Source organism: Pecten maximus, chromosome 10, assembly GCF_902652985.1.
Source record: "Pecten maximus chromosome 10, xPecMax1.1, whole genome shotgun sequence".
NCBI classification, from domain to species: domain Eukaryota; kingdom Metazoa; phylum Mollusca; class Bivalvia; order Pectinida; family Pectinidae; genus Pecten; species Pecten maximus.
The window spans coordinates 43007913-43023465 of NC_047024.1; the positions used below are offsets into that span (position 1 = coordinate 43007913).

Consider the following 15553-nt stretch of genomic DNA (forward strand, 5'->3'; position numbering starts at 1 on the left):
ATGGTATGCTTGGGATGGTTAACTCTTAACACTGAACACAAATACATTTTGCATCGATACTCACAGTTAATGTGAAACAGGAACTTCCCTACAGGGTCGATATTATAATACCACACAAAAAATATTTTGAAATACCCAGAAATTTATATTTATATATTATTACCATGGAGCTAAATAGAGCAAAAAATTGATTTTCACAACCCATGACCAATGGGTAATTTATTTTCTAGTATCCCTGAGGTACAAAATTAATAGTGATGAAAATACTGCTCAAATGGAATGTATTCATTCCACTGACTCTTCACTCACTTTCTATTGGCTCTCAAAACAGAGCAAATTCTACATGGAGCAAAACTTTTTTTTTCAAATACTAGATGCAGTAACTACCTATAACATGAGAGGATTTACATGATATACCAATGCTTGAAGTCATGCGGTAGTGGTATCTCCATGTGTAGCATTTTACAGCCTTCAGACATAACACAATAACTGTTAATAAAACTGAGGGTTGTCTTTTCTTATCTTTAAATACATACTTTTGTCAACGAAACATGATTTCACAGTGAAATATTGTTTTCTACTGACAATAGTTTGTCCCTAGTTGCAAAACCTTCCAATTTTCATATTTGAAATATTTAATTCATTCCAATAAAGATTCATTTCCTTTTCTTATTGGACGGCCTCTCGAAGACTTGCTTCATACCTCCGCCCTTACCGGCCTGGAACTTGAGATTCTGTGCCGTGTCGGTCATCCATGGGGAATCAAACTGGGTCGTGTCCTGATCCACAAGATGGGTGTATTTTGTTCTGCCAGAACGTCCAAAGTTCTTGACCTGAAATGACCACAAGCAGATTTCTTGAGTTCAACACAGCATTATAATTTCGTTTAGTATTGTTTAACATCCTATCAACAGCTAGTCATTCAAGGATGGCACATTATGTGATCATTTCTGGATTAAGAAACAGGGACCTTCTCTGATAGTGCCCTCCATCAAACTGCCAAAAAAAACTACATATTGCCAAAACAAGTAAATAACAATAGCCAATCAGATAAAAATGTGTAACCTCCCTTAGACATTTTTTTCAGAAATCTACATGATTTAAAAGTTTTACGATTATCAAAATCAAATAATATAAAAATAAAGATGTCTTATTTGTAAAGGCATACATTTTCATATAGTTTCTAATACAAGAAATATTACTTCAAAAATCACACAAAATCAACATTGAAGACTTGGCGTTGATTTCACTTTACTGCTCATCTGATGAAGTTGACAGAACCTACATCATACTAGCCACTATAAAGTCACACTAATTTTTCATAACTTTAAAAACCTGAATCTACTATCATTGATATGTTTTGTAATAATCAAAACAGGGCTTGCTTACTAAGTTACTTTCTTTGTTTCTTTGTTAATATATACACTAGTAAAAAGTATGTCAAATTAACTGGATTTTCCAAATGTGTTTAGTGTTTGGTTTGTTTTGTTTAACGTCCTATTAACAGCCAGGGTCATTTAAGGACGTGCCAGGTTTTGGAGATGGAGGAAAGCCAGAGTACCCGGAGAAAAACCACCGGCCTACGGTCAGTACCAGGCAACTGCCCCACATAGGTTTCGAACTAGCAACCCAGGGGTTGAGGGCCAGTGTTTAATATTGTTAAACTATACGGTACTGTGTCACAGTATTACCATCATATAATACTGCTACATGTACAATAAAATTTCTTTTTCACATTACACTTAAAACATTTCCAGATTCTGTCTTAATTACAATTTGTATTATCTTCCCTGACATACTGACAAACCCCATTAAAATGTCAATATTTTGGCTTCAGATTAATGATGGCAGTATAAAGAGAATTTCAGTATAACACTGTGAGACAAACCTGCATGACTTTCGGAAGAATTGTTTTGTCAAAGTGGTCCTCTAAGGTCGGCGCGGAGAAGTCTCGCTTGTACACATCATCATCCTGACTCTGTAATGGAAAGTCAACGAGTTTTTACACTTCAAGATTTTTATGCCCTTTTGTTTGGGTCCAGAGCAGAAAATGTGCTCAAAATGTTAACAGATTGCTTGAAAACCGACTGGCTATCTTCAGACAAAATAAGCTTGTGATGTACAGACAATTCAATACCACGATACATATATGCCTATATTGGTGTTTTTCAGATAATCATCAAAAACATTTTCCATCATTTTAATTATAAAGGTGCTTTTTCTTTCCCTTTCTGAGATAGCTTCATTGATGAAAGGCTATAGAGACCTACATGTATGTACAGATGGAAAAGGCCCTTCTAGTGCAGTTACACTGAAATGTACTAATGTATTTACTGAAATGTACTAGTGTAGTTACACTGAAATGTACTAGTGTAGTTACACTGAAATGTACTAGTGTAGTTACACTGAAATGTACACTGAAATGTACTAGTGTAGTTACACTGAAATGTACTAATGTATTTACTGAAATGTACTAGTGTAGTTACACTGAAATGTACACTGAAATGTACTAGTGTAGTTACACTGAAATGTACTAATGTATTTACACTGAAATGTACTAGTGTAGTTACACTGAAATGTACACTGAAATGTACTAGTGTAGTTACACTGAAATGTACACTGAAATGTACTAGTGTAGTTACACTGAAATGTACACTGAAATGTACTATTGTAGTTACACTGAAATGTACTAGTGTAATTACACTGAAATGTACACTGAAATGTACTAGTGTAGTTACACTGAAATGTACACTGAAATGTACTAGTGTAGTTACACTGAAATGCAGTAGAGTAGTTACACTGAAATGTACTATTGTAGTTACACTGAAATGTACTAGTGTAGTTACACTGAAATGTACTGTACTAGTGTAGTTACACTGAAATGTACTGTAGTGTAGCTACACTGAAATGTACTATAGTGTAGTTACACTGAAATGTACTATAGTGCAGTTAAACTGAAATGTACTATAGTGTAGTTAAACTGAAATGTACTATAGTGTAGTTACACTGAAATGTACTTCTGAAATGTACTATAGTGTAGTTAAACTGTAATGTACTATAGTGTAGTTACACTGAAATGTACTATAGTGTAGTTACACTGAAATGCTGAATTTGTTTAAGCAATACAAGTCCTCTATTGGCCTCCCACTAAAGGTAGAAACAATGACCTTGACCCTTGACCTTGGCCCTAAAAACCCCTTAACTTAAAATTGTCCAGAAATGTATTTTATGGTACTTAATCACTGTGTGAAGTCTGATTAAATCCCTCAAAGTAGAGTGCCCACAAACTTTGAAATTATGTACAAAATGGACGGAGAGGAAACCTTTAGTCCCCAAGTTTCACCAGTAGTAATCAAACAATCATTAGTACTAGACATTTTTCCTTACTATCATTAGTACTAGACATTTTTCCTTACTATCATTAGTACTAGACATTTTTCCTTACTATCATTAGTACTAGACATTTTTCCTTACTATCATTAGTACTAGACATTTTTCCTCACTATCATTAGTACTAGACATTTTCCCTTTCTCCGAGCCCCTATTACTGATAACAGTTTGTTGTGAGAGGACTTACCAAGAAGAAGGCACCTCTGTGATAATATTTCTGGAGGTACTTGTATTTGCCCTTAGGGGCCTTGTTTGTGACGATCTTGCCGTTTTGTTTTATCTCAGCACGTCGTTCTTCCTCTGTCATATTTCGCAGGCGTTCAACTTCCAGTTTCTCCTTCTCTGCACTATAAAAAAAAATTCTCGGGTTAGACATTTTTCAACTTTCCGAAAGATTTTTTTTTCAATATTGGCATTTTGATGTTACATCAAGACGTTTTCACATAAACCAATATTGTGTAGGGTGATAACTAATTTTGTTTTAAAAACAGATCCAAAATGTTCCTCAAGTATCTTAATTTACTTTTTTATTCGAATACTGAGTATTAATGACAGAAAAATCTTTCACAAATGAAAAGTGGAAATGCTACAGTAACAACAGATTTCTCGCACATCAGACAAGGAAATCTCAAATGCTATACAGTAGTAAATTTTTCCATGTTGTCTGGTACCTTCACAAGATATTAGGTGCAATGTAACATCGTGATTGACATGTCGTCATATTTCTGATGGATAACCAACCAAGGGAGATAATTCAGTCAAATTGAAGAATTTATTCAAATCTGATACAATTATGTACCAGGAAAGAGAATGTAGTGCCTATATATGTTTGCATACAGGTAAAAGATTCTATAGCCCATTAAAAAGTGAGATAATTTACCTTAAAGCCAGTATTAATACACAATGATCTTTTCATGGAATCAACTCCTCCAAATTTAAAAATTAGAGTCTCTCTTCAATGATGAAAACCTTAAGTAATGCAGTGCCATAGATCAAACAAGCATACTGGGTTCTGTCCCCTACTGGACCCAACTAAAAATAGCACTAGTGACCTTGACCAAAAATCCCTGAAACTCAAACTTGTCCAAGATAATAAGGTCCTTTATCATTGCATGAAGTTTTCTCAAAATTCCTCAAGGAATGAAGTCAGTGGAGCACTGACAAACTACAACATCAGGGCCCAGCTGTTCAAAAGGTGATTAGCTTAATCACTTGATTAGTGAACATTTCATTTCTCATTTGTTGCAAAACCTGTGAGTATATCATCTTTAAATCATGCCAGTTGGAAGAGAATAAAGAATTACAGAAATTCATAAAGCTTTGACAAGCTAGTTCTACCTGAAACTAGAACTGTCGCCAGGATGGCTGTCTAATACCCCCGCAATCTGCACGAGTAAATGGTGAATTGGAACTGTTAATTAGAGGCTAACTAAGATAATTAACCCGGTAATATAGTGACCAGTTCCCATAACAACCATAATTTTGAGAAAAAGAGTGGCATGCACATCTACCCATGGTCCTCTATATTTGTGTGAAGTTTCATTGAAATCAGCCCTTCGGTTTAGGAGGAGTTGCCCGGACAAGCATAAGTTATGGTTCTTATTGGAAAACCTGTTTATAGTGACCAGTTCCCATAGCAACCATAATTTTGAGAAAAATAAAGTGGCATGCACATCTACACATGATCATTAATATTTGTGTGAAGTTTCATTGGAATTGGCCCATCGGTTTAGGAGGAGTTGTCCGGACAAAATGCGTCTACAGACAGACGGACGGATGGACAGACAACCTGATTCCAGTATACCCCCCTAACTTCGTTGCGGGGGTATAATTATTATATCAGCATTTGAAAAATGTTGTTAAAATGAGATAAGCCTAATCACCTTTTGAACAACTGGGCCCTGGTGTTTACTGTTAGTTCTAAACTACTTATCTAATGCTGCTATATACATTTCTGTTGTTTTGGTGTGGAAATGTGATTGACATCTTTATCTCCTTATAAGCTTTATCTGACTTTCCATTGTTACACCTACATCTGACCACATTTAACTTCCTCCCCACCAAAACATACACAACGTACACTGTTATGAGTTTAGAAACTTACGATTCTCGCTCCTCTTTGTCTCGTTTCAGTCTCCGCAACTCTCTTACTTTCCATGCCTCATATTCCTCTTCATCATCATCACCCGAGTCGAGTGCATCGCAGGCATCAAGTGTGCCCTTCTCCTCCTCCATCTCACGGCGATTGTCATCGGCAATCATCTGTAACCGACAAAAGTCCTTGTCATAAGAATGTCAACGTAACTTGTAAATTAAATGTAAGTACACTATATTAATGCACTTATTTGCTGGAATTTAATCATTTAAATTCAAAATTGTTAAGATACAGCTTCACTCCAATTTTCTGAAAAAGAACTGTTGAGTCCTTGAATGAGATCTTTTTTGAACAGAAAACTTCTGAAAGGTTCACTTTTCCATGAAATCAGTCACTTTTAAAGTTAGGTACATGTATTTCCAAAAGGAAAGGTTAGAAAAATGGGACTGTGACAAGGAAGATGATGGCGAAATTCAATTTTGAGTAAATGACCTTGACCTTTAACAGATGAATTCCATATCTAAACTTGTCCAAAGAAAAATCTATATGAGCAATACAGCTGCCTAACCAATACAAATGTGTGATGGACAAAGGGATAAAATTCATGTGTCGGGTGCACCCTGGACTTGAGAAAAATCTTTAAAATTTGTCCCAAGCAGGCATGTGAAGTTTTATGATGAATTGTGGCTCAAAAAATGGAATTCAGGTTTATTTTGTTTCTTACAGGAAATAAAGAATTTTTTTTATGGAATAAACTTTGAACTGTGTTTTGCAACTCCTATGTCCTAAATGGTATAAAATCTCAGACAGAAAGACCGATATCAGGAGGGACAAAAATAAAATACATTTTACCCTCAACTTAACAAAAACATAAAATTAGAAGGTTTAAATAGAGAGAAATAGTCCGGCCTGCATGGATCCCTTACCTTGAGTGCCTGTTTACGCCTTTCCTCGGCTAGCAGTTTGGTTTCTGACTCTAAATCCTTCTTCTTGGCTTCTTCTTTTTCTTTCTCTAATGTTGTGATACGATCTTTTCTGTAAGAGAAAAAGATATTTTAATGAAGAACTTTGCTTTCTATAGGAAGCCAAAATGTTTCACTACTGAAAAGATAAATATTGATTTCAATTTGAATATTTCAGTGTGGAACTTTGACCTACTTAAAGATAAAAATTGATTTCAGTCTGAACTTTAACCTTCTTAAAGATAATTTTTGATTTCACTCTGAACTTTGACCTTCTTAAAGATAATTTTTGATTTCAGTCTGAACTTTGACCTACTTAAAGATAAAAATTGATTTCAGTCTGAACTTTGACCTTCTTAAAGATAATTTTTGATTTCAGTCTGAACTTTGACCTACTTAAAGATAAACACTGGTTTAAGTCTGGGGCCTGTCTCCTCCTCTGAGTCTGTGTAATCTTCTTCCTCCGATGATTCCTCTTCACTGTCGCCGTCCATTTTCTCATCCTCGACATCCATCACCTCCTGTCAATCAAATAAAGCACCAATTAACCGTACTTACATGTAAGTATTCCTGTAGCAAATTCAAAGTCAATGCCATCACTCCACTGAGGTAGGCAAAAGTTTGCATTTACATCATACACGATGTTGAAATAGATTTGTTCTGACAAGTGTTGAATGGGTACAACATCATAGCTTAACATCCAGAAGTTGTTTCGTTAATGGAGATAAGCTGTAAAAGAGAGCCCCCCCCCCCCCCCACTCCCGGGCTGTTGTAACGTTTCTAGGTTGAGACCTTTCAGTATTCAAAAGAGCTCATTATTATGTGGTAAGCATTATGTTATCAGCTTTATTTTCAAATATTATAATAACAGTGAAAAGTAAAAATTATTAATTTTTCATGAAAATTTCAGTGGAGTTTTTCTCTTGACCAGGAAAGGTTGGTGTCAAAAATGTTCTAAATGCCTCCAATATATCAGCCCCGGACATACACTGCTATCAATGGGTTTAGGGTGATATAACAAAGGAATTATATACAGTGACTTACCTCCTCTTCTTGTCTCTGAAGTGCTCTCTGTCTCAACAGTATCCGCCGTCTTTCAATCTCCTAAAAATGTTAAAAGAAACATCAATGGTAATTTCTTTCTGTTTGAAACAACATTTTTTATAAATATCGTCAGGTACTAAAATGACATATGTTTGATGTGTGTATCACTGTATAACCAAACCTAATGACCAATTTACTGTAGATGTCTGTAGAGGTCTTATCCTCAAAGCTAAGCTTATACCCTAGATTTCCAGGAATAAATGAAGCAAATGACAAAATCAAAATCCTTCAAAGATATGTTTATGTTATAGGCATAACATACAAATATGCTATTACAGCTTGGTAATGAGGACACATTTTTTGCAACTAAAATATCTAGTATGGCAGATTTCATTCCTCCCAAACGAAGTTTGAATGTGAATGAACACATCTATAATGATAATCATTTCCTGAAACAATGATAGAACGACCAGCCTCCATAATTATATCTACAAACACTTTGATTTTCTGTAACAGACATCTATCATATTCATTTATTTATTTTTCCTTTTTGAAAAGTTTTTCTTATTCAACCAATTTTAGTTGAAGTAGGTCATCACAATTTAAAACTGACCTCTTCATCTAATTCTTCCTCCTCTTCCTCACTGCTCTCCTCCTCTTCCTCGCCTCTTCTCTTCCTTCCTTCTGCCTCCGAGTCTGAACCATCCTGTATGAGCTCGGGTTCTTCTACTTCTCTTCGATGTCTCGCAACTCTGTAACAACAAGTCAACTGTGTACAAAAGTTCAATGTGGATTTAGAAAATACACATTGTTGTGAAGTCAGAGTAAATACATAAAAAGATCATTCCCCAGCTCAAGATTTCTAATTCGTTAAAATGCTTTTCCACCCCAATATAGAAGAACCTTGTATTTTAATACTAGGCACTGCAAAAATAACTTTTTGGTTGATTCATAGTGTATGAATAATCTAGTTATTAATAAATAAGCAAAATCCAATTTTTTTTTTTAAATCTATTTTGATATGACAAATGTCAAATCATTTAAATTTCATTGGATATGTTGTAGGTACCAATTCAATAATGGCATGATACAATGTCCGCTTTTAGAAATAAAAACAAAAATCATTATGGGTATTTAATTATATTAGATACCAATGTACATCATACCCAGCAGTAAGATACCTAATTTGTCTACAGTTCTATAACACACCTGTCATCCTCATCCTTTTCAATATCACGTCCCTGTAACCGTTGGAGACGACGGTCATATACAGTTTCTGCTCCTTCCTCTTTTTCAACCACAGATGGGGCTTCCTGTTCTGTCTTAACGGGTACAAACTCATCTTCACTCTCCTCACTGCTGCTGTCTGGGGCATAGTCAGGTCTGAAATGCAACACACAGGTTTATTGTAGAAAGTGCTTAATGCACATTTTGGTTGTAATAATTTGTCATAGTTAGCTCTGCCCAAAATGCATGGCTATACACTGTGTATGGTGAAACAGATATTTTAAAGAAAATTAACAAATAGAGATAAATTACATTCAAATGATCAACATGGCAAATTAAGTATGCCAATGGGAAGTTCAGTGTGTCCTCATAATCATGATCACGATTTACCATGCCTTGTGTTGCATGAGTAAAGGGAAGGTAACTAATACATTTTTATCAATTTAAGTATATCGAGATACCAATGACCAGCAAACAATGCATTGATACTACCATCTGCAATCAATTCCGCTGGTGAACTATTACACCTCAATAACAGGACTCCCTTTTTTGGCTTTTACTGGAGATGACAGCATACTTATAAAAGTTTTAAAATTCTCACAGGAAAACTGTATGAATGCAAACTTAAGTCTTTATGACTTACAGGTCCCCTCTGACAAACTGATACCTTTGAACTAAATCGTATTTCAAACCTTTGTTGTTTTTTTTCAATAGACTTACATTGTAATTCTAAGTTTAATTTGAAGCAATGGATAACAATAAGTAATAATAGTGGAACAGGACTGGAATAAACGTTAATTCAACTTGTTATTTCATTATTAAACCTGTAAATAATTACATGATTTTAACAGGGTTGTACTTTCCTAGCTGTTTGTTTGGGCTAGTAAAAAAAAAATCACTTCCGTTGAGAAAGTACATGATTATCACTAACCTTTTACCGGTTACATAACGACTGACTTTCACTTTCTGCATAGTAAGATCACCTGTTAAAAGGAAAGACATTGTTCAAAATACCACTGCGGTTTCAATGTTTATTTTTTATTATTTGCAATGAAATAGTTTCTTGTATCTTGAATAGAACTCTCAAATAAATGACATCTTCAAAATATATAGCAATGATGAGTAAGATTTACGAATTCCAATTTATTTTAAAATCAATATATACGAGTACATCAAAATTTTTAGTTGAAAGAAAAGACTAGATTCAGGTCACGTTCTTCAGACAGCATTTCAGTGCCTACAGGACAACATGTGCTTGTAGACAAACAGCGTCAGAATGGGGACATAGCAGAATATGCCAATAAGGATTTTCATATTAAACGTTATTGTAGCGTCTCCTTACTTAATTCATATATCAAAAGGAAAAGAGAGAAATCAAACATCTCAATTATCACATAATCAAAGTGCAATACCCTTCTCATTTTTCATCGGGATAGCACCCGCCGTCGACTGGATCGGCGCATTTGTAGGAGCCGACATCTTGGCTTCCGATTACCCTTTTGATAGGGACACACTCTCTGAAATAAAATTGAGTATTAGAAAACACGAGGGAGCAAGTCTCGAGTTCACATATGACGACACTTCTCTATAAACAGAAAATATTGCCGCTGAGGCCACAAATCCTTCAACAACAATCACATTTGGCCACGAAATCGACGTCGATTTTCTTGTTGTGGCTGGTAACCTAATGGACATCTGATGTAAGCGTTTGTCAGACGTTACCAAATTCGTCATAGATGCGTTAGTTTCGTACAAGTTGCCTTTTGGTGGCTTTGCCATTCTGCGGTTGAAGTGGTATCACCTGATAGTGTGAATCGCATATACATGTATGTGATGTTTATGTCTTCTCTAATTAACTGTTGTGAATGCAAACCATAACTACAGAAGTGATGTATTAAAAAACGTGGATGTTCAATCTAATTATTATAAGGTCTTGATCTACAGTAATTTGACTATTATTAGTCACCTTGGGCACATCTGCATGGTTAATACAGTAATCATTCAAAAACAACAACTAAAATGCCGTGTTTATTCAGTTGACAGAATGAAACAAGTATGTGTGTGCAGTTGTATTTTACTTTTGTTAGAGTTCTCCAAGTATAACCATGAATCTTGTTTAAGATATATGTATCTTTTCCTACCGGGACTTGAGAATAAGTTACAGTCTACACATGTGGACCTTCCCTAATGTGTATAGTATGGGGTGCCGTTTTACTATTTATTCCCATTTGGTGATATCACCTATTCAATCAGTGATATCACCTATTCGAATAGGTGATATCACCAATTCATTTTTCAAATAAGTGATATCACCTATTCGAATAGGTGATATCTATGGGGCGCCGTTTTACTATTTATTCCAATTTGGTGATATCACCTATTCGAATAGGTGATATCACCTATTCAATCAGTGATATCACCTATTCGAATAGGTGATATCACCAATTCATTTTTCAAATAAGTGATATCACCTATTCGAATAGGTGATATCACCCATTCGAATAGGTGATATCACTTAATGAAACGAATAGGTGATATCACTTATTCGAATAGGTGATATCACTGATTGAATAGGTGATATCACCTATTCGAATAGGTGATATCACCAAATTGGAATAAATAGTAAAACGGCGCCCCATAGATATCACCTATTCGAATAGGTGATATCACTTATTCGAATAGGTGATATCACTCATTCGAATAGGTGATATCACCAATTGGAATAGGTGATATCAATTAAAAATATTCTAAAGTGATATCACCTATTCGAAAAGGTGATATCACCAATTCGAATAGGTGATATCACTTATAAAATTCTTAAGTGATATCACCTATTCGAATAGGTGATATCACCTATACGAATAGGTGATATCACTTATGAAATTTTATAAGTGATATCACCTATTCAAATGAGAGATATCACTATGGGGCGCCGTTTTACTATTTATTCCCATTTGGTGATATCACCTATTCAAATGAGTGATATCACCTATTCGAATAGGTGATATCACTTAAGAACTTTTTTAAGTGATATCACCTATTCGAATATGTGATATCACCTATTCGAATGAGTGATATCACCTATTCGAATAAGTGATATCATCTATTCGTTTCATTAAGTGATATCACCCATTCGAATAGGTGATATCACTTATTGAAACGAATAGGTGATATCACTTATTTGAAAAATGAATTGGTGATATCACCTATTAGAATAGGTGATATCACTGATTGAATAGGTGATATCACCTATTCGAATAGGTGATATCACCAAATGGGAATAAATAGTAAAACGGCGCCCCATAGTGATATCACTCATTCGAATAGGTGATATCACCAATTGGAATAGTTGATATCACTTATAAAATTTCATAAGTGATATCACCTATTCGAATAGGTGATATCACTCATTTGAATAGGTGATATCACCAAATGGGAATAAATAGTAAAACGGCGCCCCATAGATATCACCTATTCGAATAGGTGATATCACTTAAGAATATTTTTAAGTGATATCACCTATTCCAATTGGTGATATCACCTATTCGAATGAGTGATATCACCTATTCGAATGAGTGATATCACCTATTCGAATAAGTGATATCACCTATTCGTTTCATTAAGTGATATCACCTATTCGAATGGGTGATATCTATGGGGCGCCGTTTTACTATTTATTCCCATTTGGTGATATCACCTATTCGTTTCAATAAGTGATATCACCTATTCGAATGGGTGATATCACTTAATGAAACGAATAGGTGATATCACTTATTCGAATAGGTGATATCACTCATTTGAATAGGTGATATCACCAAATGGGAATAAATAGTAAAACGGCGCCCCATAGTAAAGCACATTTTCAGACGTTTTGGGGGGTTAGATTTGGTAAAAATGACTCCCACTTACCGAATTTTAATCTAGTTTAGTGAAATTTGTCACTAATTGTACGTGAATGTAGAAGTTAATGTGGTATTGTATTTTATGTCTATTTTTGTTTTTAATTATCTCTCATATAGACCAGCTCTTTACAGAATGGCAGTATACACTTCTATTGATCAACATGTGTATCTTACTTTATGTTTTATGTAAAAATGTTTAAACTGGTGAGATGTAAATAAAATATTTGACTTGACTTGTTTACATCTGGTAGCGTGGAACGTGTAACTCTGATACAACAAATCGTTAGTATAGGTGTATACACATCTAACATTCTTTGGACTTATACGTTCCGGGGTCCATATACTATATACAAAACTAATGTACTTAAAATTGGTCAATAAATCTCAACTGAGCATTTTAAATTTTATATAAGGTGCAATACAGTAAAAAGTTTTCCTAAATTTTGGCCGTCAAAACAACATTGTAAAATGATATTAATTTAAAGTAAGAATATGCTCACTTGATAGACTCCATCGAAAATACCTCCAGCTTCAACTTCTGGGTTGTAGACACAATGTTTACATTTACAGAGTATGACCTTCCACTGGAAAAAGTGTCATTCAAGAACAAAGCCTAAGTTCAAATAAAAATGGAAATTAAAATTGTCAGGAAAATCATTAGAATAATCCCTTTCCTTCTTAATTATCATTTTCATATGTGTTATTTACATATATTTTTTTTTCTTAAGATAGAGAAGATATAAACATTGTATGTATCTAAAGACCTTGGGTTAATAAACATATTGTGTACGAGGAACTAACAGGTGACACGGACAATATTGTACACATCGACAAATTATAGCTTTTTAACTACCAATAAAAGTAATTTTAGCATCTTGCAAGTTTTAATAGTTTCAAAATTGCCCTAAACTGACTCAAACAACCAAGGTAGGGCACCTGAGTCGTGAGAAAGGTTTCAAGCTTGAGAAACTTCCGTGTATTGGTTCACCAGTGAAGAAAAGGAAAGGGTAATATTTCGTTAGTGAGAAAAGTGAAAAGTGAGCAAAGATTTGACATCTTCATATCGCACGGATAGATATTTTCGATGATATGGTGTTTTATTTTCACCCGCAGTATGATAACAAAAGACTTTTAATTTTTGAATATTATGTAGTTTTAAGTCAGTGACTAGTGGTATTCGTACAAAAACTCTAATTAATATAAAAGCTTTATTCTATATTGTAAAGACGGTGATATCTAGTAAAGTTGACTAAACTAGAAACTCACGACACAGGTGTATCATAAATATTCAAACAGAACAGTGTCAACAGTGGCTGTGTTTGTTATTACGATAACATTCTGTAAAACGCACAATTTTCGCGGTTGACTATTTTTACGAAATAGCTTTAGACCAATACACGATCAAAAATGTATAAATCGATCGGTAAAATATTCCTGAAGTTAGCACCGATATGAATAAATTTTGCAAAGCCTTATAATTACTAAAATAAGTACGACATGGGTTTGTTAACGCTAAAGTTGGTCCGAGTATGACAATGTCTAACATGGGTTCATTATCACTAAAATTAGTACACGGGTTTATCACTTAAATAAATACACGGGTTTATCACTAAGATTAGCACACGGGTTTATCACTAAAATATGTACACGCGTTTATCACTTAAATAACTACACGGGTTTATCACTTTAATAACTACACGGGTTTATCACTAAAATAGCTACACGGGTTTATCACTAAAATTAGTACACGGGTTTATCACTAAATAAATACACGGGATTATCACTAAAATTAGCACACGGGTTTATCACTAAAATTAGCGCACGGGTTTATCACTAAAATTAGCACGCGATGTTATCACCAAAATAAGTACACAGGTTTATCACTTAAATTAGCACGCGGGTTTATCACTCAAATAAGTACACGGGTTTATCACTAAAATTAGCACACAGGTTTATCACTAAGATAAGTACACAGGTTTATCACTTAAATTAGCACACAGGTTTATCACTAAAATTAGTACACGGGTTTATCACTTAACTTAGCACACGGGTTTATCACTAAAATTAGCACGCGGGTTTATCACTAAAATTAGCACGCGGGTTTATCACTAAAATTAGCACGCGGGTTTATCACTTAATAAATACACGGGTTTATCACTAAAATTAGCACGCGGGTTTCTCACTATAATAACTACACGGGTTTATCACTAAAATTAGCACGCGGGTTTATTACTATAATAAATACACGGGTTTGTCACTAAATTAGCACACGGGTTTATCACTCAAATAAGAACACGGGTTTATCACTAAAATTAGCACACGGGTTTATCACTAAAATTACCGCACGGGTTTATCACTAAAATTAGCACGCGGGGTTATCACCAAAATAAGTACACAGGTTAATCACTAAAATTAGCACACGGGTTTATCACTAAAATTAGTACACGGGTTTATCACTAAAATTAGCACACGGGTTTATCACTAAAATTAGCACGCGGGTTTATCACTAAAATTAGCACGCGGGTTTATCACTAAAATTAGCACACGGGTTTATCACTTAATAAATACACGGGTTTATCACTAAAATTAGCACGCGGGTTTATCACTTTAATAATTACACGGGTTTATCACTAAAATTAGCATGCGGGTTTATTACTATAATAAATACACGGGTTTGTCACTAAATTAGCATGCGGGTTTATTACTATAATAAATACACGGGTTTATCACTAAAATTAGCACGCGGGTTTATCACTAAATTAGCATGCGGGTTTATTACTATAATAAATACACGGGGTTATCTCTAAAATTAGTACGCGGGTTTATCACTATAATAACTACACGGGTTTATCACTAAAATTAGCACGCGGGTTTATCACTATAATAACTACACGGGTTTATCACTAAAATTAGCACGCGGGTTTATCACTAAA

At 34.5% G+C, this 15553-nt stretch overlaps 1 protein-coding gene across 1 annotated transcript; it reads right to left on the reverse strand.

Moving 5' to 3' along the window:
* Window positions 1–363: 363 nt before the first annotated feature.
* On the reverse strand, window positions 364–10388 carry LOC117336013 (microfibrillar-associated protein 1-like). The gene is made up of 11 exons (XM_033896339.1): window positions 10131–10388; window positions 9650–9701; window positions 8701–8874; window positions 8105–8243; window positions 7492–7551; window positions 6844–6968; window positions 6412–6520; window positions 5495–5652; window positions 3578–3737; window positions 1889–1978; window positions 364–833 (listed from the first exon to the last, which is right to left on the reverse strand). The coding sequence occupies exons 1-11, from the start codon at window positions 10195–10197 to the stop codon at window positions 657–659; spliced, it is 1311 nt and encodes a 436-aa protein (XP_033752230.1). The 5' UTR covers window positions 10198–10388; the 3' UTR covers window positions 364–656.
* Window positions 10389–15553: the final 5165 nt, after the last annotated feature.